The sequence below is a fragment of the Ciconia boyciana genome, chromosome 1, assembly GCF_034638445.1.
Source record: "Ciconia boyciana chromosome 1, ASM3463844v1, whole genome shotgun sequence".
Taxonomy (NCBI): domain Eukaryota; kingdom Metazoa; phylum Chordata; class Aves; order Ciconiiformes; family Ciconiidae; genus Ciconia; species Ciconia boyciana.
Genome location: NC_132934.1, coordinates 188362185 through 188387112, shown reverse-complemented (window position 1 = coordinate 188387112; position 24928 = coordinate 188362185). Strand labels below are relative to the sequence as shown.

Sequence of the window (24928 nt, the reverse complement as noted above, 5' to 3'; positions counted from 1 at the left end):
CAGCAATATGAAGTTTCAAGAAAAAGTATTTAAAGAAATTGTTAGAAGTATGCAAAATTCTCTAACATAAATAATCTAAAACTTGGTATTCAAATATCATCTTAAATGATACCCTGGGATGGAAACTGAAAAAGTCAATGTAGCACTAAGTATACTTAATTTTAATAAAGTTTCTAAACTGAAGAATTTGACACTAAATTCCTCAGGTAGCATTTTAAAAGTTATTAGCAGGTTAGATTCCTGTACTTTTTTTGGAAAGTATCAATGACTTCATGCAGCAATTTACTCCAGGCTAGCTATATAAAATGACATGTAATATGTAATAATAATATCAATATGCACACATAATATTTAACATTAAAATCAAACCAAGGAACAACTAGTACTTTCAAAATACCATCTAAGATATACCATTTCACATTGCAAATATGGCCTTACTATCATCAAAGATAGTAAATATGGAATAAAATTACAGGAAGTAGGAAAGAGATACCCTGTTTCCGAGAAACACTATGTTTCTTTAGTAGCTTTTCAGTTTCATTTGCTTAATGAACTGACAGCGCACCCAATAAATGAAGACATGGAAGTTCAGATGTCTGTTTTCTGTAGTGCAAAGTTTCAAGGTCTAGTTGGCAATAAATTAAGCTTTAAAATATTTAAAAGGCCATTCTGTCCTGAAAAGTGACTAGTGAAACTGGACATCAGAACTATCATTCATACACAAAGAAAAAAAGTTACTTTTTCTTTTCCTTTTTTTGCTTACCGTGCATGGTTCTAGCTTTAACATGAGTTAAAAGCTGAAAAATTTTAATTTTGTTACTTAGGCCAGCAGATACACAGAGGGGGAAAAACACCCTGCCTAGCAACAACATTGTCATTTTTACAGCCATTTTTCAGAATTTTTTCAGCTCAAAATTCTAGTGCAATAATAAACTCTAGTGCAATAATAAACTCTAGTGCAATTGTATTTGGCTTTTTCTAAAGGATGAAAAGTCACAGACAGAACATGCTGATCTTGTTTAAAAATAGGATAGGACTAGTACTGCATTCAAGAACATCTACATCCACCAGCTGCTTACCAAATAAACTAGTTTTAGGGCAAACAAACTACTCACTCATGACTATCAACTATGTAATATATTGCACTTTTACCAAAGACACCAATAAACCCAGCAAATGCTGGATTAATTTTAAAATAGCATACAAGACTTAATTCCTACTTGTTGCAAATATATCCCAAAAATAAATATCTAAGATACATTAAACTTAAATTTATATTAAAAATCTGACAGAACTTTAAAACAAAGACTTTATCATTTTCGTCCAACCCGCCCCTCCCCAACAGTCCCTACTGCAGTCAAATGGAGAAGGAAGTAATTTCAGAGTTGGAGAAGGAAGTAATTTCAGAGTTGGAGAAGGAAGTAATTTCAGAGTTGGAGAAGGAGAGCTCTTAAATAGGTTGAATTTTTACAGAGACTGAAGAACTTGCTAACCAGAGATTAACACACTAAGCAGTATACAGGAGAAGCCAAAGCATACAAAGACAGCCAACACATGCAGAAGACACTTCCTACAGAAACTGCCATGCTGCACTTTAGTGAAATTCAGTGAAACCTGGGGAAACCTGAGAAATGTCTGATCATTTTTGCTTATTTTTGTGTGTTCTGTGACAATGGATAATTTGGTATTACACTCACACCTTATTAAGTAAAATGTTTATATTGTATGTATTTTAAACTTCTATAAGGTAACTCTAGATTTTAAAAAAAAAAAAGCTTTTCAGTAACGGTGAAATTTCCACTTAAGTTACCAGAATTTTACACATGCTGTGAAATGAAAATACCAAACTAAAACATGACATCACGAAATAGTGAAAAAGTACATGACCCCACCCAAAGTCTCAAAGACGACCGACCAACCAACCACCCACCCACCCATCGCAAGCACTGCCCTTCTCATTTAGGAGACTGAAATTATTACTAGTAAGAACTAAAAAGATACTTAATAATTACATTTACAGACTGACTTGTTATGTCTATGAAGCTACATGATTAAATCATACAGTTGCCAAAATCACACATGCAGAATAAACACAGTAAGACAGAAGTGGAACGACAAAAGCATAACCAGCTGTTTGTGTGCACAAACCACCCTCATTCTAATGCTCCTGCGGGGACTGTGAAAACAGATAGCATTTCAAAACCAACCTCCTCAAATTTTGACTCTGGTAAAAAAAAGTCAAGAGTAAGTTTGCAAAAGTGCATGAAAGAATGAAGTCTGTAGTGCATAGGCACTACACTCAAAACAGAAATGAAAGGAACCTCAGAATTATGCTTTCAGTACTCTGACAGCATATTGAACGACTTAACTCCAAACCGTAAGCCAAACAGTGTACATTACCGAGCCCAGAATGAAAGGGTGGAGAAAGGAGTCATACCTGATAAAACTTACTGCAACTTCATGGATGTCTCATGATGAAACTATGGAGAAGTAACTGATTACGTGACTTGATCAGAAAACAAGCATAAGTGGTAATGAAAATACACCTTGCATTAAACTGAGAAACATGATTACCAGTTGAACAACTAACAGATGGATAGAAGATAAAACACTTGACACTCTGCTTGGTTGCTTCTTTTACTTTGTTCTGCCAATTTTAGCATACAAAAGCCTCCTGTGTTTTTTTCTGTTTGTTTTGCTTAATTAGAAATTCCTACACTAACACAAATCATACAGATTTTTAGAATAATTCTGGCTGATGTTGCAACATAGCAGACCTAGTTTTCAGAGGAGGCGAGATGCAGTAATAGCTCCAGTTTGCAGGACTCGAAAGTCACAGGAAGGGGCACAGCTAAGCCTTTTGTAAACTGAATCTTCATATGATGACTTGAGATGCAAAAAGCCATTTCTTATCATCACACTCCTTTCTGTTCAGTATGTGTACACCAAGTAGCTGACTGAAAATGCGAGAGACATGGCAGAAGTCTCCCATTCCCACCCAAGAAATAACTTGCCCCACTAAATTGTGCTGCACCTCTACTGACATGCTGGAACACAGAAGTTCAATAATCCTGCTGTAACAACTGTCTGTGAAAGATTTCATTTTATCACTACCTTTTATAACTTAACTATAACTTAAGTCTATCTTTTTTTCAAGCTATATGAAGATTGACAAGGTGCGTCTTGTGTATGTGGGGAAAGCCTTTCTTTCATTTTTTTAAGAATAACTCTACCTAATTTCTCTGATCTGAAGAGGCCCCATAAAGTGCCAAAAGATGTTCAGGTGCCTAAACTGTTAAGATATTACATTAGTGTAAGTTATAGATCATCAAAATTTGTGTCTTTGTAAAAAGATAACTTCTGCATTTTGGCTCACAAACATTGAAAATACTTTGTTCAATTTGTTTTTTGACAAAATGCTTAGAAAGTCCTACTTCTTATATGTCATATTTGTTCATAATTGAGAACTAGAAGAAATGCAGACCAAAACTTGTAACTTTTAGTCTTTCAGATAACATATTGCATTTACAGGTTTGTTTTGGTCTAAATCTCACCTGTAATAAGGTATCATTCAGCCCACCACAAATCAGTTATTTTTTCCTTTTGACAGGAATATTTGTTAACATTACTGAAAGTGCATAGGAAAAAATTCTCTGTAATATGGATTACCAAGAATAACAGCTACCAAGAATGAAAGCTAAAGTTTAAGTTATTGATTTGCAGGTTAAAATGGGAAAGTCTACTTCTTTGCTACTAATATGACTACTGATTCTAATGTGGCAACTGACAAGTTGAAGAAATGTATATGAATATTTTTGTCTTTATTTACATATATTATTGCTGGTTTTATGAAAGAGCAGTTGAAACCAAAATACTTCCATAACTTTACATACATACTCATGTGATAATAATTCAGACTCTCCTGATAATTTTCAATACCTCTTGGATGAGATGTCACTAAGAAGAATAAAACTGCATTAGAACTGGTATATTTGACACTTTGGAGGCCACACTTACACACAAAGAGAAATAAATAAAGAAAAAAGCTCTATTTTTTAAACCCAGAAAGTGTGAGAGGACGGGTGCAATATAGGTGGACTGGGTAAGCATTATAGGTGGTATCAGTAGCAGGTTCATATGACATTAACAATCTACTCCAGAGAACGGCAACCATCCAAGTACTGCATGTCATTCTGAAAAATGCAGTAGGACAGGCACTCCCTACTTATCACACATCTACTGCCACTTGCTTATTCAATCTGTATCAGCCAAAAAGTAGGAGTGTTTGTCATTCTATCACTATTACAGAGGAGATAAGGCAATTTGACAGTTTTTAGTTAACAGTGTAAAATAAAGTCTTCTTCTGTACTTTTCTAAATGACAAAGATTGTACCTGTTCTGTCATATACCTCCTGAGGGGCACAACAGACATTTTCTGCATCTTCAGGCTTTCAGATGCTTACCTGCCACCATCCCTTTCTCACATCAAACAAAAATTTTGTTTTGTCTCAAAAAATGATCATTTACAAAGATCTCTGATAAGGCTCTACAGGAAGTTAGTGGCAAAACTGGACACGAGTTAATTGTGCTACAATTGTCACACTTTTGATAGCCTACCAGTGCAGTAAGAGCCTTGCTATTTAGTTTCTTATTAAAGGGTCAGAACCGTACACTTAAAACATCCCTTTTGCATATGATCCAGCACGTCCCTTCTGCATATGATCAGGAGCATCATACGGCCATTAACAGAAAGTGATTTCAATATGTCACCCTTTGTACTGAAATTCTCATCTGGCAGGTAATGGCTTTCAGAATCATCTACATACCAGGTCACTATAAAGAGACGCTCATGTTCCTGAATTTTGTATTTGTGATTCTTTGGTCAAGATGCCAACTCCTGATACTTATTATTACATATTTGGATATGGATGCCAATTGCATTTTTCTACACTTGGATGAAGTTTCCCAGGGTCATTCTGGGGAAAGTAATTTTGACCCAAGAATTGAATGCTGAAAGCCACAGAAGTAAGAGACCATGCACATCAGCACAACACAGTAATTACTTAGCTATTTTCTTGTTTTCATTTTACATGATTTGACAGGATATTATTCTAAACCTGTGGAGTTCAGGAAATAGCATGTACTCTACTCCATTCCATAAATAACTGAAAACAAACCAACAGGAACTATAACAATTTTAAATCCTTAAAAAAACCCATGCAGCAGAATTTCAAGTTATTTCTCAGGAACTAAACAGGGATATAAATATCACAGAAAAGCCTAATACCTATGGGTATTAGGATCCATAAGTGCAACCTATCACTTTCCCACAAGATGCAAGTTTTAAAAAAAGGAAATAATTCACTGCATTCCTTTTACTGGTTTGTCCAGAGGTAGTTAAGCAATGTACAACTCATTAGCCCAAAGCAGCATGAAACACACCATCTGTAGTTCTTTAAAAACTTTGACAGTTAACTGTTATACTTGCTATCATACAACTTTGTATTCCTAATACATGTCCCTCCAACATGCAGCAAAGTTCTGTCATCTACCACCTACTTCCGCAACACGATGGATTTTCACAATATATAGCAAACATACACATTTGCAAATTACCAACAGCTAATAAAAAAGAATATCCTCAGAGTACTTAAAATCTATCATAAATTTACAATTGCAAGCCATTCATTTAATGTTTAAGTGAATGAGTGTTTCCCCTCAAGAGAAGTTAACGCTTATTTAGATTCATAAGGATGGTTAGTTTGTAAATCAGATTGGTAAGATCTGGCCTTGTGCTTAATGCTCAGTGCAACTCTGCAACAACAACAAAAAAATCTTAAAAAATTCTACACTAATTTCAATAGAAGCATTAAAGAGGAGCGGTAATAAGTACGTAAGAATGTCTATTCATAGAAAACAAAATGGTATTTTCCTGAAAGCTTATAGAAATGCAAAATAAAAAAACCTTGGATTAAAAGCTTTGCTTACCCGTCTGTAATATGGCACTGCAAGGATCTTTGTAAATTTTTCGGGTTTATTTCCATTTCTGAAAGACCTCTTGACAACAATGAAAACAGATCTTGGCCTTTTCTTTCCCAACAGGCTATAGCCAGAAAAAAACTGACTTGTATTCTAATTCACTGAATAATTTATGATGCATCAGAAGACAATTAATTTTGGGGCAGCTTAAGAAACACTCCATGTCTAGAAGCCCACAGCACTGAGATTTTGATCTTCTCTGAAGTGAAATTTTACCTTTAATATGAACTCATTCTAACATAATAAATTACATAATTACAAGAACTAAATCAACCATTACAACTTAGAGGCCCAGCCCATAACACTGAATTCTCAAATTACATTTATGTTGAACCATTCATTGGAGTTGTAAGATAAAAGTCTCTCCCTTCAAAATTCCTATGAATAGCAAAAGTGAACTGTTACTTTTGCTGTCCTCCAAATCAAGTGCTAAAATATAGATAAAATATAAATAATTCAAACTGGAATTCTTTCCCAGTGTGAAATCTTTGCATTACCATCTGCTCCCCAAGGGGGTGGTGGGGGAGATACACATAAAATATCCTTCTTTTTCAGTATTCTTGAAACACACACTAAAAAGAATTCAGTCTTAATTATATTGTCATATGTAGGCAACAACACAGGGAAAATACATCATGCAATTTTAATGTTTTCAGATGAAAAAGACCTTGTATAACACTTTTACCTTCTTTTGAGGGCCATGTATTTGAAATTCACTTTCTCTTAATAGGTAATTCTAGACCATAAGGGAGTCTTTGAAATACTCCCAGTGAAACTCCAGAATTCATTACATTAGTTATAAAGATATTTTTCCTTATTAATATGAGAATAAATTACATGATGAATGCTGCCATTCTTAAATGAAAAACAGAAAACACCAACCACTGCAATTTTCCTATTTCCAACTTCTGAAACACTTATATCTACATTATAGAACAACTTACTCATCATACGTACATTCTATACTTAACACACAATGGTTTTCTTCCCATCACTGCAGAAGTGTTTCAGTACAAGAGATGAGTGTGTTATTAGTCACTTTTACAATGCATACTATAGAGTACTTAATAGTGTAAAAAAAGGAAAATCAATAATTAAAAAGAATGAAGTCCATATTGTAAAAGCACTAGGTAAAAAAATGCAGTTATGTTATGTAACGAAAAAAAAAGTAAACTTTTGTCTAATTACATATTACCTAATTACCATATTCCTTATTTATTTTCCATGGCAGAGACAAGGAGGTCTTGGGGACAATACTGAATTACTAATTTAAGACAAAAGTTGCAACTCTTAAGTGCTATGACATGAGCCACTTAAATGCACTAAAGTAGTATTAAATCACATTAGTTAAATAAATTTTTTAAATTATGTGTCTTTATGGCTGAAAAACCATAGTTCATAAAGTTATCCTTCAGCTTTAAAGTAATTCATGCGTTTTGCATTTTTGATCATCTAGAAATGACAGACTTAATTAAATTACCTCTGGTATCCCCAGTTTTCTACACGCATCCAGAAAGTTTTCCACGTTTCTCCTGCATTTGGCCATGCTAAGTTTAGGCTGTAAAAACAAGAAAAAATAGTTAATGGCAAAAGAAGTTAATAACATTCATTCAGTCAATAAATTCATCTATTGCATTATTCTTGTACTGATGCACCATTTCCATATTTCTCCTGAAAACAATGCATAAAATTCTGCTCAACTTTTTTTTTCTACCACTCTAAAAACATCATGCCTACAAATACAATCCGAGTATGTAAGTTGTGGATGCCATGTGCTTTTACTTAGTTATTAAAGTCACCAGCACGTTTAGATATCTACTTGTTCACATCCAGCTGGTGAGGTTCTAAAACCTGCCTCTCACGATGATTTGTGATGGACAACATTGATTTTCAGGACAGCAAGTAAACTGATGAAGGATTTCAACATACATCATGGGGAACAGACTTAACTGTAATTAACAGGCTCTTACTTTTAAAATATTTCATGTTCTCACAAATGTATAGTAACTATACACAATTTTAATGTCTCTGAAGAAGAAATTTCCTATTACTGTAGAATTTCAAATACTTCCATAATTTGTCTCATCAGAACTATTCACCAAATAGCTACAGAAATGTGATGTTACAAAAAAAAAAAAAACCCCTAACAACTCACTATTTTACTTTTTCAATGCAAGATGTGAAACAATGGTAATTCCTGAATATCCACTTAAACCAATAATTCACTATAGTAGCAGGGACTTTAAAGAACTAATTTTCTAGGCTAATGTAATTTGAAGGCTGTTTCAAGCAAGAGAACATCATCAATATAAAGTTGAAACAAAATGAAAACTGATTTAAAGTATTTGCTTTTTCTTATAGAAAACACCACAAGATTTTTATCTTAAAAAAAAAAAATCAGCAACAAAACTTAAGTTTTTGCCCCAGAAATTCAAGTTTGCATATTTTGACAATATGATATTTTTACCAAAGACAGTGGTAATTTAAAACCAAGCAACAGTAAAAGAAACTCCACTAGACCATCTAGGAAAATGTCTTTTTCTTAATATCTGTCTTCTTGGAAGTTCTTATAGATTGGCTCTGAAATCCACATGCTATTCTCAGAATCGAGTATCAGGCTGTACATAGCAAATATTTACCAATATATACATTTAAAAAAAAAAAAAAAAGGTGGGGTAGATAGTCTAAAAACATACAAAACCTCTTCAGAACCAGACTGGTATCAGAAATCTGGAACAAAGATCTGACCAAGAAAAATACATCAATAAACAGAGAAAATACTAAGAAAATAAAGTTTCAAGAAATGCACACACAGATTACATAGATTTTGTGTCCTGAAATCTTCAGGTCCTTAGGTTTGGCAAGTCCATATTAAATCACTACAGCACATGTTTCTATTCCATTCTGTCTGCAGGTAAAAGGAATACTTTATAGGAAATTATTCGTAGAAATTAAAAGGAAGAATATCCTAATAAGTGTTGTAAGTGCTTTAATTACATGACATCTGCTAAGCCAGACATTGCTAAAGTTAACCTCGTATTTCTTCAATCAACAAACAAGGGACTAATTTTCTTTTAAAAAGGGTCTCCTATAATAAAATCTTGTAATCATAAAATGTAACACATTTCATAGCGTACTGAACAAAAAGGCTATTATGAAAAAAATCTGATCTGTTGCTAGATCAGAGAGAGGCAGGATAATTTTATTCACTTATAGATATGTGTATATATATACACACACAATGTTTATATATATATTATATAAAAATTAATGAACATTTGAATTTGTAATAATGTAAATGTTGCCCCTAACAGCGAAGAATATTCATTGAACAGCAACCTGTTTTATGTAACCAAATATAATTTGGCAATAAACCAGTAATTTTTTAAAAATTCCTCCCCCAGACCCCAATGTAGCAAGAAACACTGAACTTACTACTGCTGGTGAAGGTACATGAATACTTCCTACAGACCGAGGACGAACGTGATTTACTAAATGGCAGAGAACTACACCATCCATCAGAGCAGACCCCAAGTCTTCAGGCAAACAAATCTTTAGTCTTGTTTCAATGTTCTGCAAAGGAAGAACACATACACACTTTAATATAGAAATGGATGAAGGGGAGAGGGGGGGAAGGGAATACATATCCTCATCTTCTCCCATTCTGTAGACTAGACACATAGGCAGTTTTGGAGTTTTTGTTTACCACGAAACACACTACCTTTATATAACTAATTCTTTAAAAACTAAAACCCAACCCCCTCTACCCTATGTTGGTCACTGAATTATGTAAATGTCTTTAAAAGGACTCAACACTTCAAATGCTGCTGTCATAATATGCATTTGTTTATATATATACATATAAAAACATATGCATGCAATTAGCCATGTGATTGCACTACATGTGACTCCTTCCTTTCACCATTCCCTCAAGTTGTCTACTTATGCATCTCAAATTTTTTCATCAGCACTTTCAATCAGAACTACATTGTGTTAATCACTGTACAAGCAGAGAGTAAAAGGCAATCTTTCCCTAGTAGCCTAAAAATTACTTAGGAAGCATTAGAGTGTTCATAAAGACAGGCAAGGCAAAACATTCAGATTTAAAAGAGAATTTTTGGATACTTAAGGAAAACTGAAGTCTCAATGAAAAGAATTTGATATTGCAAAATAAAATACTTTGAAAATATTTGAGAATTTTCCAGAAAAAAAACCCTTACAGTAAGATTGTTACATATGATGAGTTTCCTAAATTGTGCTCCAATCTTGAAAACATTCCAACACTACACTTAGAGATAACTCTTAGATTAACTCTCAGAGATAATTATTTCCATTGTCTTAAAATAGATATTATTCCTAGTTGAACCTCTTTAATGTCATTATTCTCTATTAATACATTATCTCAATCTATGCTGGGTGTTTTGGATGAAAATAGATTATTCTCTTTTGAATCAAAGGAGAGTGTAGGTTGGAAGGGATTTCTGAAGGTCATCTGGTCTAACAAATTTGAAATGAGATCAGAGCCTTGGTTAGTTAAGTTCTGGATATCTGCACGGAAGGAGATTCCACAACATCTCCAGGCAGCCTTGTTCATTGTTTCACCACCCTTACTGCAAAGAATTTTCTCCTTATAGCTACCTGAAATTTCTTTCTCTGCAGTTTGTGCCACTGCCCCTCATTCTTTAACTGTGCATCTTTGAAAAGCCTGGCTTTATTTTCTCTGTTACTACCCTTCAGGCAGCTGAGGACAGTCATATGATATTCTCAGCACTCTCTTCTCCAAGCAAAAGAAATCCAGCTCTTAGCTTCTTCCTCATACATCCTTTGTTTGGGTGCCCTCACCATGAAGTAGCCTCCACTGAACTCACTCTGGGGCTTCATTATATTTTCCCAGTTTTTCTTTTACTAGACACACTACTCAAGTACTCACATGTATGGTGTCACAAGTGCCAAACGAGGGAGTGCATCACATGTACTAACATGTTTTGCTTTCACCTTGGATTAATTCATACATTAGAAAGCATTTTTGGTATATGAGATATGTACAGAAAGTTATACATTAAGAATACAATGTGAGACTTTTTTCCAAATCTGTTACAAACAGGTTTATATAAGTTAATGAATTAAAAATTCCTTCTCTTAAAAAACTGATTTGCCTGTTGGGAGACTACTCAGTATAGATCAGGGTGCCTTTTTTTTTTTTTTTTTTTAATGAGCACAGCACACCTACAACACTATATCAATGCCAGTTCATGGTTTGAGTCTAGAGTTAATTAAAATTGAAGACTTCAAGAAGTGGATCAATTCTCTTTTGATTTTGTAAACATTGAAGAACTGCTCTCTTTTTCAAAATCATCCATACTACAGCAGCAGACAATTTGTGCCACTCAGCATGTCAGAACTATTGAAAGTTTACCCTTTGAGTGAAGAAAATTAACCAGTATCTCTTGCTAGACTGTATTGCTCAAGAGTAAGTGGCAAATCACTCTCGAAATGACAACTGTCTGAAGTGCCCGGGGATGTATACAAAATCAAATGGCTCAAATGGAAGAAAAATAAGTATGACTGAAGAAAAAGCTTTATGAAATGACACAATTTCTGTAAAAACATACCATTCTAAAGAAAAGGGGGGAACATATGGAAGAAACACCAATGTTCTCACAATATATGGCTCAGGTGAAGCGGTTAAGCTAAAGGTAACTGTGCATTTAGATTTCTAAATAAGGAACCTGAGCACTCTAATAGTTGTTCTTTCTTATTTAGTGCCCAACTAAAGGTTAAGGCTGCAGGTTCTGTGGAGTCTCACTAAATTCTAACATACCATGAAACAATTCAAAAGCAGAATATACTAACATATGTTTATTCAATAAAGTATTAACTTCATGACTTACATGTTCTGGGCTATTTTCTTGTACAGTACATAATGAGATGGTCTGGAGGTTGCTTCTCTCACTAAAGGACCCAGTATACCAGAGTAAACTTTATTAATTCGAAAAATCTTACTGTGTGCTTCCAAACAGGGCCAATCTTCTAGCTTCTGTCACCACTCCTTGACTTGTAATCAAACTTGTCACAAGAGACAACAGAACTTTCATTTCAGGACACAATGCTTCAGGGTGAGGGCAAAGAAGGATAGTGCATGGAGCTGAAGGTCAGTAACACATTAAACCACTATTACTGGTAATAGACCTAATACTAATACAGTGCAGAGAGATCCTTATTAAGTCTCCATGATCATTCCTGATATGGTGAATAACCTTGTTCTACTTTTCACTGTGAGGATTAGCTGAACTAATGCACAAGGCAAGAACCTTGAAGACATTATTTTTAGGAACAATTACTTGGGGATTTGCTACATACTTGTGGTAACTCTTAAACTTAAAAAGCTGCACTGATGCTGCTGACTAGACTATGCTCAGAAGAACTACATCCTACTGCAGTTTATTACTGCTACTTCCATTTTCTTCTCCATTATCAGTAAGTCTGTCTCATCTAATTCTTGCATCTTGTCCTTTTGGCACCATCCAAGTTTAGAATTGGAAATATACCACATTCAATCAACTACGCTGAATCTTCAACAAGGTCTGTTCTGTTCAAAAATTCAGAAAGACAAAGCAAGATTAATCCAGACTTAAAGCAGGTGAGGGCCTGAGGTAAGAGAATGAAGATCTAAAAGTCCTCATAGTTAGCTCTGCATTAAACAACCCACCTTTAAACACTATTTGGTAAGGAGAAAAAAAGTTAATCCTCTTGCTTTAAAATTAAATAATACAAGACATGTTATTTAAAATAAATGAATAATTTTGGAATTAGTCATTCCATGAAGCTAATGACATAAGAACAAATAATCTTGTCATTTGGTTGCGATATCAAAGTCACCTACCACACTTTCAGGATTTGCACTGCGTTTAACAGTGCAATGTTACCATCTCTTTTGTTGGTAACATGACATAACTGGAAACCTTGACAGGTTCAGGCTCACAACATTCCTTGTGGCAAAGGCTGTCTTTTTTTTTTTTTTTTTTTGACACAAATAGGTGTCACACAAACAGTGCTACCTAGATATTAGCTTTGTAACACAAACCCTATGCAACCACATGCAGCAATTTTTGCATCTAACTTCTATATTCAAGACAATATATCAGGAAACCATCTTGTATATTCAGATCTTCAAGTGATGAAATATTCATTTCATTTCTTAAAGTTGTTTCAAGCATTAGTTATCTGCTTTAAAAAATAAGTTTCTGACTTCAGCTTTAACGAATAGATTTCATTAGAAATCTATTTCTAATGAAATAGAAATAGCTAGACTGAGCTATTTAGCTAGACTGATAGCCAAATTTTAGCTAGACTGAAGACTTCTCCAGCTGTTAGGAAATAGTTTCCAGACCTCTTTACCACTTACGTGATCACTTCATCCTTTCTGATGAAATTAAATGAATTCTTAATTCCACTAGTGCAAGGCATGCTCTTTAACTGTATGTCATTGAGGTAACTTCCATTATTATTTCCCATTTTTACAAAACGTTTCCTGAAGTACAGGCATCTGACCGTGATAAAGCACTTCAGGAACAGTCTCATCAATGTGATTTGCAGAAGTAATAATGCCTCATTTCACCTTTTTAATATTCTCCTACTTAGACAACTTTCCCAAAGAAAAATTTAAAAATACATTCCATTAGCACAAATTAATTCTACCACACATACCTCACGTAGCTGTTCCACAAGCTCTCTCTCTTCTCTCATCTGCTCCATTTTCCTTCGAATTGTAAATTGTGGGTCTATTGATTCCAAATTTCTTTGTGGTCTTAAGAACACTACGATTTTAAAAAAGACAGATTTTAGTTTAAAAACAAACACCTTGATTTATTAATTTCTAAATGAAGCAAAATCCTCAGGCACTGCCTCCAGCAAAAACTGTTAGAAACTCTGTCCTCAGGACAGAAAAATCTGATCTTGGATTACAATCATAAATGGATATTTTCTGGATATTGTTCTGAATGGCATCATGTGCCATCAATGGAGTGGATAATTTTTCAACCAAATCCTAATCTCAACAGGCAAGATTTGTCAGATGATTAAGGACTGACACTGTCTGTTTGTTTCTGATCTGTACAAAACTTTGTATCTAACGTGGCAGGAAACACTTCTTATTCTTTTAAGTAGAACACTCTCCTACAAGATGCTGAATTGTGTAACTAGCTGTGACAAGCATCTTCCTACACAGGACAAACTGCTTACTAGAGAAGGTTACACCGAAAAAACCCCCCACCCACCAAACAAAGAGTAATGTAGGCAGATTTAGCCATTCGGTAAGTCTGCCTTCATTAAAAAGCCATATTGCAAATGTAGTATTGCACAAACTCTTCACAGTGCTCCCTCCCTCCCACCAATCCTGTCGACTGTATCACTTTGCCCACATATAGTTCCTTGAAATAACTGCATGAAATCTCTGCATATATGCACCTCTACACTTCCCTTTTTTGTGATCAATGACTGTCTTGAATGGTTTGGAAGAACATGAAGATGTACGCTCAAAATGCAACTGTCACCTGTTTGCCACTCAAATTATAGGCCAACTTGATTTTTATGGAAAATGATACTGCTTAAAAGAAATAAATGTTTTGTATTATTACTTTCCCACCTCTCTCCTGAATGCAACAGGAACCCCTAAGTACCAATTAATGGGGTGGAAAGTACAAAGCCTAGAAACCTCTGTTTTTACATACAGCTACTGCTCAGTCTCAATTTTGTTAATTTAAGGTCATTAAAGAGAGAGAGTATAATTTCTGGGTCAATTTCGGGGTCAATAACCAACAGGATAGAAGAGAGAAGCCTTTTGTTTCCTAAAAGGCATATCAGAAAATTGGAAGTGTATAAATTGCCAATAGCACCTACTAGAGGAGTAAAAAAAGATTAATTACTCTCGACTGTAAGAAAGGTACACACGGGTGTAATCACAGTAATTCTGATGTTCCCTTAAAAATTGTGGCACGTCAGTCATTTTATTTAGGTTGCCATTTGGGTAATAGGCTGAATTTTAAAAATCAGTCCTCAAAATATTTAACAAAACATTGAACCGTTGGTAGAAGGAAATTTCATCTACATTCTGACCAAAGTAAACTCTTAATGAAGCCCCCAAATCAGTTCAGGGTCAACATACAAAATTGCACCCTCTGACATCTCGGGCTCAGATAAACAAGACAAAGTTTCTGCATGAGAAATACTTTGATGTCTCACCAAGTCTAGTCACCAGGAACCTCACCTAACTGTACGCAGGTTCGTTAAGTAACAAAATTAATAATCTAAGCTACTTCTCTAGCCAAAGGGACAGACACACACAACCTATGGCAGTTCAGCCAACAGGCAGTAGTTCTTTCCCTTATTTACTAAAAAAGGAGTTTAAGGCAACAAACTCCTTACATATCCTTAGGCTACTTATCTGAGACCTCAAGATAGAATAAACTATGGCCAATTACCAAGCTTGCTTCCTTCTACTACTTGACTCACAGAGTCATCGTTTTAACTTTTCAGAGGCAACTGAAATTTGCTACACTGCTGTTAAATCAGTAATTTCAGGAAATGCAATATTAAAGGCTATTTGTTAAATAAAACTGCTTTTAAATAGAACACCTAAATTATAGTTTTATGTTAGTAAACTCTACCCTTTTTAATGTCATCAGAAATCCCACTGGCAGAGTGGGAGAGCGTCCTGTAGACAAAATGCAGGACTGAGAACTACAGATACCAACTGCAGCCCAGTTTCCTTCTCCAGATGGACGACATAGCTTCACCAGTGTCACCATTCAGAAGGATCCACACACAGGTGCACACATCTTAACTAAAAACATTCATTATGTTGACCCCACACACATAACATGAGAGTAGCAGAGCCATGCCTTCAGATGCAATAGGTCCACAGTTGTATTGACATTTAATCTTTACCCTTGTAGAAGGCAAACTGCAAGCTCGGAATAGAAATCTATTTCCAAAGCACAGTGTATCAACAGATATGTTCTTCTTAACATTTTGTAGAGAGGCATATATGTAACTATGACTGCACATACCCAAACATACAAAGGCTGTTAACAGCTGTAACTACTGTTGTTATGAAGTATAACAATCCATATAGTTGATTTAACTACGCCATTTCAAAAGCATTACCCACCGTTTAGATAATTTTAAACTAATTAATACATTGGTAAATTTCTGGTGAGAGCACTCATATATGGTGAAAATTAAACAATTAGAAATATCTAAAATGTTATTTAATAAAACATATAGTAAATCATATAGTTTAGGACAGCTATAACAAAAATATCACCTCCCAAGTTTTCAAAGTGCAAAAACTTTTACCCAGGACTTCTATTAAACTCCAGAATTGTACTGAATTAAAATTTCTGCATTAGCAACTCTGTAACAATTTATTGGAGACTGCTCCTAAATTTTTAAGAGATGAAATAAAAATCTCCTATCACATTTATTAAAAATTGTAGTTGCAAGTGCTAAGATTTTCATTTTAGAAACAGTTCATTTTACAACTCTAATAACTGAACTTTCCTGCCTCTCAGATGAAATACCTAGATAAAACCATGCTTGAAGAGTAATACCATATTTAAGTGGTATTTAAATGCCACTGTAGCTTTATTAACAGCAGCAACATTTCAAACGATTCTCTACAAAAGCATTAGTTCATATTTATGTACAGTTTTGCAAGTTTCAGTATTATTATGGACTTCATTCAGTTTGGCCACAGGTATCTTTGTTTATGCCTTTGCTAAGTCAATAGGAATGTCCCAAGACCTACTTCCCTCCGATTTCAGACTACAAACATCTGTTCATGAAAATTAAATATCAACATTACTTGTTCAATTCCATTCATGAATGGGACATACATTCCACCATGAAGAAAAAGGCAGGCTAATCTCAAGGCAGTGGGAAAGTACAATTAAAAGTTTTTTAAAAAAGTTTAATTGATTAAAAAACAAAAACAAAACATGCACACACACACTCAAAAGCATTAGTTATAAAAGTTTCAGTTATATACTGAATTTAAAGAAAAATGTTTGAATACAGGAAGTTTTGGCAGTCCCGAGTATTGCTTGCTTCTCTGCATTACACACGTTTTCCAGCAAGGGGAGCCCATACCTCGCACATACCTGAAGGTCTATTTTTTACTCTTTCCAAGAGCAAGGTTCTGCTTTTTGAACCCATGGTCAATCAAGGTTATTATGTAATGCTTGTTCCAATAATTTTTTAAAAAATTATTTTGTACAAGTCTCAACGAGTTGAATGGGTAATAGTTAATAACACGATACGTATTTGACATACCACAGTCAAGGACAAACTTCCTTGTGAAAATTTTCATTTTGTACTGAGTCACAATGCACATAGGTGCACTATATGTAGCACATCAAGGAATTTAGTGTCCTGAGTACTTAGTTTGACAACATTATCCTTCAGGTAAACAACAAAAGTATTTAACCTAACTCTAAAAATAATAGAAAGAAAGAAGGTTGGACTAACAACAGGCAGAGATGAAGTCAGGCTAAAAGTTTATAGTTAGATTTCTCTGATTGATTTATTCAGTCCAAATTTAAGTAGCAGTGAAGTTATTATACAGAGTCATTTGCTAAACCGAAGCCTCCACAATGGTATAGACTTGGGAGACCTGTCTGTTCCAAGCCTTACAACCTTCCAGAAATTCTGGACTTAGCCTCCTCTATTACAGATCTGTTGCCAGACAGTTACAGTAAAGGTGATATGAAGTATTAAGATATATTACAATTGATGCATGGCATTTCTATATCAAAGGCTACACCTATACTAGCAAGCTACACAGGGCTAGTGCATGGATCCTCAGCAGTGGCCTGCACACAGATACTGTTAACGTTGTTGCTTCCTTGTACAGTTGTGGTCTGTGCAAACCCACCTCTCTTCTACGCAATGTCTAGGTATAGCTTGAGGAATAGCACAGGCAAAGCACATTCCCCAAAGGCAGCTTAAATGCAGCCATCCTGTTTTGGAAAGTAAGAGTGCTTAGGTATGGATTTGAATCATGCTGTGCCAACTAACCTCAGTGCCAGAGAACGGTCTCTGGTCCATTTTACTTCCTACCATAGGAAGACACACCTTAGATAACAAACTTCACCCCAGATGACAAACTCTAAAAAGAAAGGCAACAGTCCTGATTTTAAAAAAAAAAAAAAAAATTGTAAGAGCAGTTCTCTGTTCTAACAGCCCAAGGTAACAAACACTAATATTTGTATTTGACTTAAGATTTGAATGACATGAGACATGTATCTCTTCCAATTGCACAAACACACGCTAGTCTGTACTGCTCATTTCATTTAGAAGAGTAAACCACTGTGCTGGTTTTGGCTGGTCTAGCGTTAATTTTCTTCATAGTAGCTAGAATGGGGCTATGTTTTGGATTTATGCTGAAAACTGTTGATAATACAGGGATGTTTTAGTTACTGCTGAGCAGTGCTTACACAGAGTCAAGGTCTTTTCTGCTTCTCACCCCACCCCACCAGCGAGGAGGCTGAGGGTGCACAAGAAGTTGGGAGGAGACACAGCTGGGACAGCTGACCCCAGCTGACCAAAGGGCTATTCCATACCATATGACGTCATGCTCAGCACAGAAAGCTGGGAGAAGGAGGAGGAAGTGGGGGGACGTTTGGAGCGATGGCGTTTGTCTTCCCAAGTCACCGTTACGCATGATGGGAGCCCTGCTTTCCTGGAGATGGCTGAACACCTGCCTGCCCATGGGAAGGAGTGAATGAATTCCTTGCTTTGCTTGCTTGCGCGCGTGGCTTTTGCTTTACCTGTTAAACTGTCTTTATCTCAACCCACGAGTTTCCTCACTTTTATTCTTCTGATTCTCTCCCACATCCCACCAAGGGGGAGTGAGCGAACATCTGCGTGGTGCTTAGTTGCCAGCTGGGGTTAAACCATGACAGTCCTTTTGGTACCTAACGTGGGACTCAAGGGTTCGAGATAACAACAGATTTGATTGGAATGTGCTAGACTGAACTTATAGCTGTTATTGCTGTTTAGCTATTAATTGGCAGGCTCTTGTGCCTGCCATGGGGCTTGCTTGCCTTACTGTATATTAGAGTCCAGCGCTCGTTAGTGGCTGCTTTTTGCTTTCGCTGCTGCGGTGCTGCTTATCATCTGACTCTGCTGTGCCTGGGAACATTTTGATAATAGCAATGGCCATGTGCCTGGGCTGGCAGATGGTCAGGGCATCACTGCTGTTTCTGTGCTGCTGTACTGGACAGGCTGGAACTCCGGTGTGAACTCGAGACGAAGGGACTGTGACCTGTGGATGAGTCCGTGCGGGAGCAGGACACCCTGACGCATCTGTGGCCATGAATAAGCCCATGCCAGAGCAGGTACATATCGAAGTGTCTGTGGCCATGGTTATGTCTGTGCTGCAGCAGGTATACCTCTGAAGGGATCATGGTCCAAGAACAAGTCCATGCTGGAGAAGGTAAACCTCGAAGCATCTGTGGCTGTGGATAAGTCCATGCTGCAGCAGGTACACCTTGAAGCATCAGTGGCTGTGCATGAGGCCATGCTGGAGCACCTCAAAGCACGTTGCCATGGGTAAGCCCACAACAGAGCAGGTACACCCCTGGAGGGACTGCAGCCATGGATAAGGCCATATTGGAGGAGGTTTGCTTCTGAAGGGATTGTGACTGTGGGTAAGGCCATGCTGGAGCAGGTCTATCTCTGAAGGCATTGTGCCCACTGGATAAAGCCACACTGGAATAGGTGCACCTCAAGGCAACTGTGGCTGTGGATAAGTCTATGCCGCAGCAGGTATACCCCTGGAGAGACTGTGGCTCGTAGATAAGGCTCCACTTGGAGCAGGTACAACCTTAAGGGACTGCAGTCTGTGGATAAGTCCAAGCCAGAGCAGGGGCAAGGGGAGGACTTCATTGCAATGTTAAACCCTATGGCCCTATGGTCTGGTCCAAAGGGACCTGGGTGGCGACTGTAATGGAAATACCTTTAAATTGTTGTAACCCAGGATTTGAGTTGCATGTTATGGGAATTAGTACAGCAAGAACCCCTTGTTGCTAGCCAGACTAGGAGCAAGCGGAGGAGTTCATTGCAATGTTAAACCCTATAATCTGGCCCAAAGGGACCAGGGGTGGAGATTGTAATGGAAATACCTTTAAAGTGTTGTAACCCATGATTTGAGTTGCACATTATAGGAATTACTATAGCAGGAACCACCTGAACCAATGGAGGACAAGCCTTACAAGAAGCAGTGCAAGTGCAGCAGAGACCTGACCTGAGCTGGCTTTGGTGCCCAGTAACTCCATGCAACACACCAACTCTCCTGTCCTGAGTGACCACCATAAGAGATGGAGCCCAAAGTCATGGACTAAATGAACTCAATGGACATTAATCTAGATTAACGCAGATCAAATTCTACACTTATAGAAGAACCTCTAGCTTTCTGTGTTAGAAACGTCAAGTTAGCCTCATACCATCATGAACAAAATTCAGTTTTTCAACTTACTGTGATCACAATTCTTGTATTCCATACTCATTTCCTTTATGGAGCTGATTCCTTACATATGCTGTCTTTTATGGTTTTATAATCAAGAACACTGTGGCAATAGCAAGTATTGTCAAGTAATGAACTGAACTAAGAATGCAAGCATTCTAAACTAAATGTTGGCATTTGTCACTCAAGATTTGTGGTCCTGGTCTCAATCTGATGCTTTTGACAGTTTCACTGCTTTCTAATACCTAAACACCCTTCTAATTTAGGGCAACTGGAAGAAAAACAGTCCTACTTCAAAAAATACATTTGCCTACCAAATATTTATAAACAGTTTAATTGTCTAGGTTCTGTTTCTTCCATCTAACATTTAACTATTAATGCAGTATAAGACCCTGAGAGCCCAAACATGGCCAGCTTTGCATATTAGTGCTGTGACCCAATGTACTATGACAATAACACCCTGGAGAAAAACAAAACAAAAGCAGCAGTAACAAAGTCCACTAATGTACCTGGCCTTCACTATGCACAGAGAAGTTTGACAGCTTATTAACAGTTTCTGTTGGACAGAAATCACTATTTTTGCTTAGCTGATTGTTTCAGCTTTGTTTCTTCATGGATTCCTCTTCTAATTAAGTTAGTTATGCACCTGCATCAATAACTGCAGATGGGACCAGGATATTTTAACAGTCAGTATCTATCAAAAAAATAATAAATAAAAAAATGCAGAAAAGACAGTAGCAAAATTAATTGCTGTTTGAGTACAACATTTATAAACCCTTGAAAGTAAAGCAAGTAAATAAACATATATTGGAAATGGTTCTTGGAGTGGATATCATGGGAAAAGTTGTTTTGCCAGACTTGAAAACAGTGACGCTCTTCACTCATTTACTTTTGATACTACATATTCTACAGTAAATTAACATGCATCCTCTGAGGTATTTAGTCTTATAAATATCTCCTCAAGAGTACTGTCTTTCATCCTTAGCCACATGGGGCATTTGCCATAGATTCAGGTTTCTGAAAACACAAAATTAAGTAAATTATATATGGAACACCTACCATTGTCACTGTCTCCTTCAGATGGGATACTGTAGCTAAAGTTGTCCCATGTTTGTGCCTGTGTAAGTGTGTTGAAGGAGATAGGAGGAAGACTGAGGGATGGGTCTGCTGGAGGGGAGTGATAGCCAGTCCAACCATGGTGGTATAAGGACCAGTGGGGGGATAAAAGGGGGCAGCAGCATTTCATATATGGCATTAGGATTGTATGGTAATGAAGAAGATGTAATTCAAAGGTGATTAATACAAAATGTGTAATTTTTGAGAAAAGAATGAAAGATGGTGCAGAATAAAAAGAACGAAAAGTTATATGTTAGTACTTGCAAATCATACATTATATGCGCAGTTAAGGCTGTTAAGCTTAGCAAGATCATTGTAACCATAGCACTTCACACGACTTGTTTACAACCAAGTTTTAAGAAAAAGTACCCATAGATTTTACATTATAGCCTGATAAAAACCTTGACTCTGTGAATCAGAAGGTAAATATATCAGCTGTGAAGTTTCAGCAATTAAAATTTCAGAGAATAAGAATTTTGGTATTTTTTGTAACTACATATTAAGAACACTACCTCCCCCAAAGACAAAGAAAATTTACACATCCATATGATAATATTATTACATTACAACTTCCTATCTGATTTTGATGAGTAGCAACTACATTATCCCTTGGATTCTCATTCTGTTGAAATATGGTCTGTAAGTATGTGTACTACAGATGTTTTCCTTTTGCTTTAATTCATTTAACAGTACACAAAGCACTAGTTTTATTTCTTGCTGACTCCCCCAGCGATAAGTCCAAACCTACAATGGGCTCACCACCCAAGGAAAGTTCTGGTCCTCCTCAACTTCTACAGACTTTTCAGGGACAAGAACAGACATACAATACCTCCAAAGGGTGATCCTGAGTTTGCACCACAAGCCTTGGCAAACCTGCACTGTAGATAGTCTTCTAATAAACTCAAATTCAGTAATGATCCAACTGGGCTCCCTAAAGCATGCAAAATCACACATTTCCACAGAAGCTGCAACAGAGTCTGGAAACTATTCACCAGATGACTGTAAAAGCATGTCCAGTTCATGACCACCCATCAACTCATTATGGAGCTAAACTTGTACAGCAGTACAGTCCCTATTCTCCATCCATTCTGCCTTCTCTCCTTCAACTAGTCATGACAACACATCTTATTTGTTCCTCAAATCCTTTAGCGGACATTTTTATTCCTTCCCCACCACATCTGCTCTGCAATTCTGTCTCCTGTCTTGATTGTAGCAAGGATTTCTGCCCAAGCTTTCCTCAAACCTCCATTCTACAGTGTTCTAGAACTGAACACTGACATCCTTAAAATATCTCCTCCCTGCTTATCTTCAGCATGTCATCCATCCTTTCAAAGCTTGCCACTGGTTTCCTGTTTTCTGACACAAAATTTAATTCTCTCCTTCTCTGCTCTTCACAATGATGTCACTCCTTAATGAGCTTTTCCTGTGTCTGATCACAATGTTCCTTACCACTTCTGCCACAAAAATTATCAACTTGCTCATTTCTTGATTTTCTACATATATTTCCATGTTTTGTCTACTGAATCCCACACACAAGCAACATTCATGCTCCTCAAACTAAACTGGAGATTATAAACTACCTCTACTCTAAATGCTAAACCATAAGCCTAAATCAATTTAAAATTACTGTGTAGATCAAAAAGCAGCTAAAACCATTTAATATTAGAAGACAGTCCACCGTAAAGTTTCAGTAAGCACAGGAAGTCCCTATTTTATACCATTCCAAATTAATAATCATAAGGAACTTAATCACATAGACTTTCTCCTTCCCACAATTCTGGAATCTGTGTTAACATGATGATAATTCAGACAGTGTTGTATAAAATTTCACCTTAAACTTCTCTACACAAACTCAATTGTTCGAGAGCTCGCTCTCTTTAGCCATGCCTTTTTCCAAAGCCAGTTTACTGCTTCTGGCTATTGGGACACCTGATCAGCTGAACCTGAGAGTCAGCACAACTTAAACTCTCAGCAGAGTCAACATTGGGTAACAGAATACAGATTTATGGCAAATGATAAATAGTCTTTAATTATGCTGGCAATTAGGATTCTCATTATTTTCCAAAGTACACAAATAATGCAGTTAGAGAAGAAAACAAATGGAAGGAATAAATATCCAAAGATTAGAAAAACAGTAACTAGCACTCAAAAGAGGGGAAAAATACTGTCAAGTTCTAATGATCATTATGTGTTCCAACAAACTTGAAAGACAGTGAGGCAAGCACGTCCACAGATACTAACACTGTGCTTCAAATCCTCTACAAGTTACCAAAAATTAAGACACTGGAATCAAAAGTAAGATTAGGCTAAGTAAACAGTTGCAAGGGAACAACTTTTCACTTCACATTACAAACTGCTTTGTGATTCTGAGTTTTGTCAGTGCTTCTTTTAGCCTTTGAAGGTACAACTTTGTTTGTTTGTCTGTGTTGCTGTCACTTTGTTCAGCAGAAACTATGAAACACTGTGACCTCAAAATAGCATGGAACAAAAGCAAAAAATATTATTGAGTACTGCAAGATGTATTAGAAGATGTTCAGGCTTCAATTAAAGATATCATGGCAAGAACTTTCCAACACTCAGCTTCAACAATTAGCACCACTCTCAACATTTTAATCAATTCATGAATCAAGCACAAAGAGTTTAAATTTATTAACTATTTTGAGTGATTCCTCTTCAGACAGCAAAAGCACTTCCCAAGAGCAAAACTATGGGTCTAAGAAAACTTGTAATTATTGGTTCTTTTCAATAACAATTTTTTAAGGTTTTCAAAATTAATGTGAATTTGAGAAGCTCATACTCTATGAAAGTATTTAAAATACAGGATAAAATATTCTGAAAAATTAAAAAAAAAATCCTCTCTCTTTTTACCTTCTATGTAAACATCTGACCCTTGAAAAGACTCTGTCAAGAAGTCAAAACACATTCATTACCTTTCAAAATGTTTTCTTTGGGTACCACGTCAGCCATCAGATATGAATTTTCCCAATGTTTTGCCTATCTTTAAAATGAAAGAATAAAAGGACCTTCAGTCCTGAACACATATCAGTATGTACTAACACAGTATATAATAACACAGAAGTTCAAGCGACTGTGATTTACCCTCTGGAAGCACTGCCATTTGTGTGTGTACTTCAAAAAAATGGAATCCTTACCAGAAGTCTAGAACAGTTTACTTTCACCTATCCAAGAGACGTAAATCATTATGAAATGATGAGGAGGAGGGGAGGAGAAAAGTCAAATAGAAAGCAA

General features: G+C 36.2%; 1 protein-coding gene across 6 annotated transcripts in view; it reads right to left on the bottom strand.

The window, feature by feature from the left end:
• The window catches only part of LRCH1 (leucine rich repeats and calponin homology domain containing 1), a 143534-nt gene that overhangs the window by 13187 nt on the left and 105419 nt on the right, over nucleotides 1-24928 (bottom strand). For all 6 annotated transcript variants that reach the window (XM_072850200.1, XM_072850198.1, XM_072850197.1 and 3 more), the window contains 3 exons: nucleotides 13747-13856; nucleotides 9475-9612; nucleotides 7520-7597 (listed from right to left, as the gene is read on the bottom strand). In XM_072850200.1, coding sequence (XP_072706301.1) covers nucleotides 7520-7597; nucleotides 9475-9612; nucleotides 13747-13856 — 326 coding nt within the window. The remainder of the gene's footprint in view (nucleotides 1-7519; nucleotides 7598-9474; nucleotides 9613-13746; nucleotides 13857-24928) is intronic.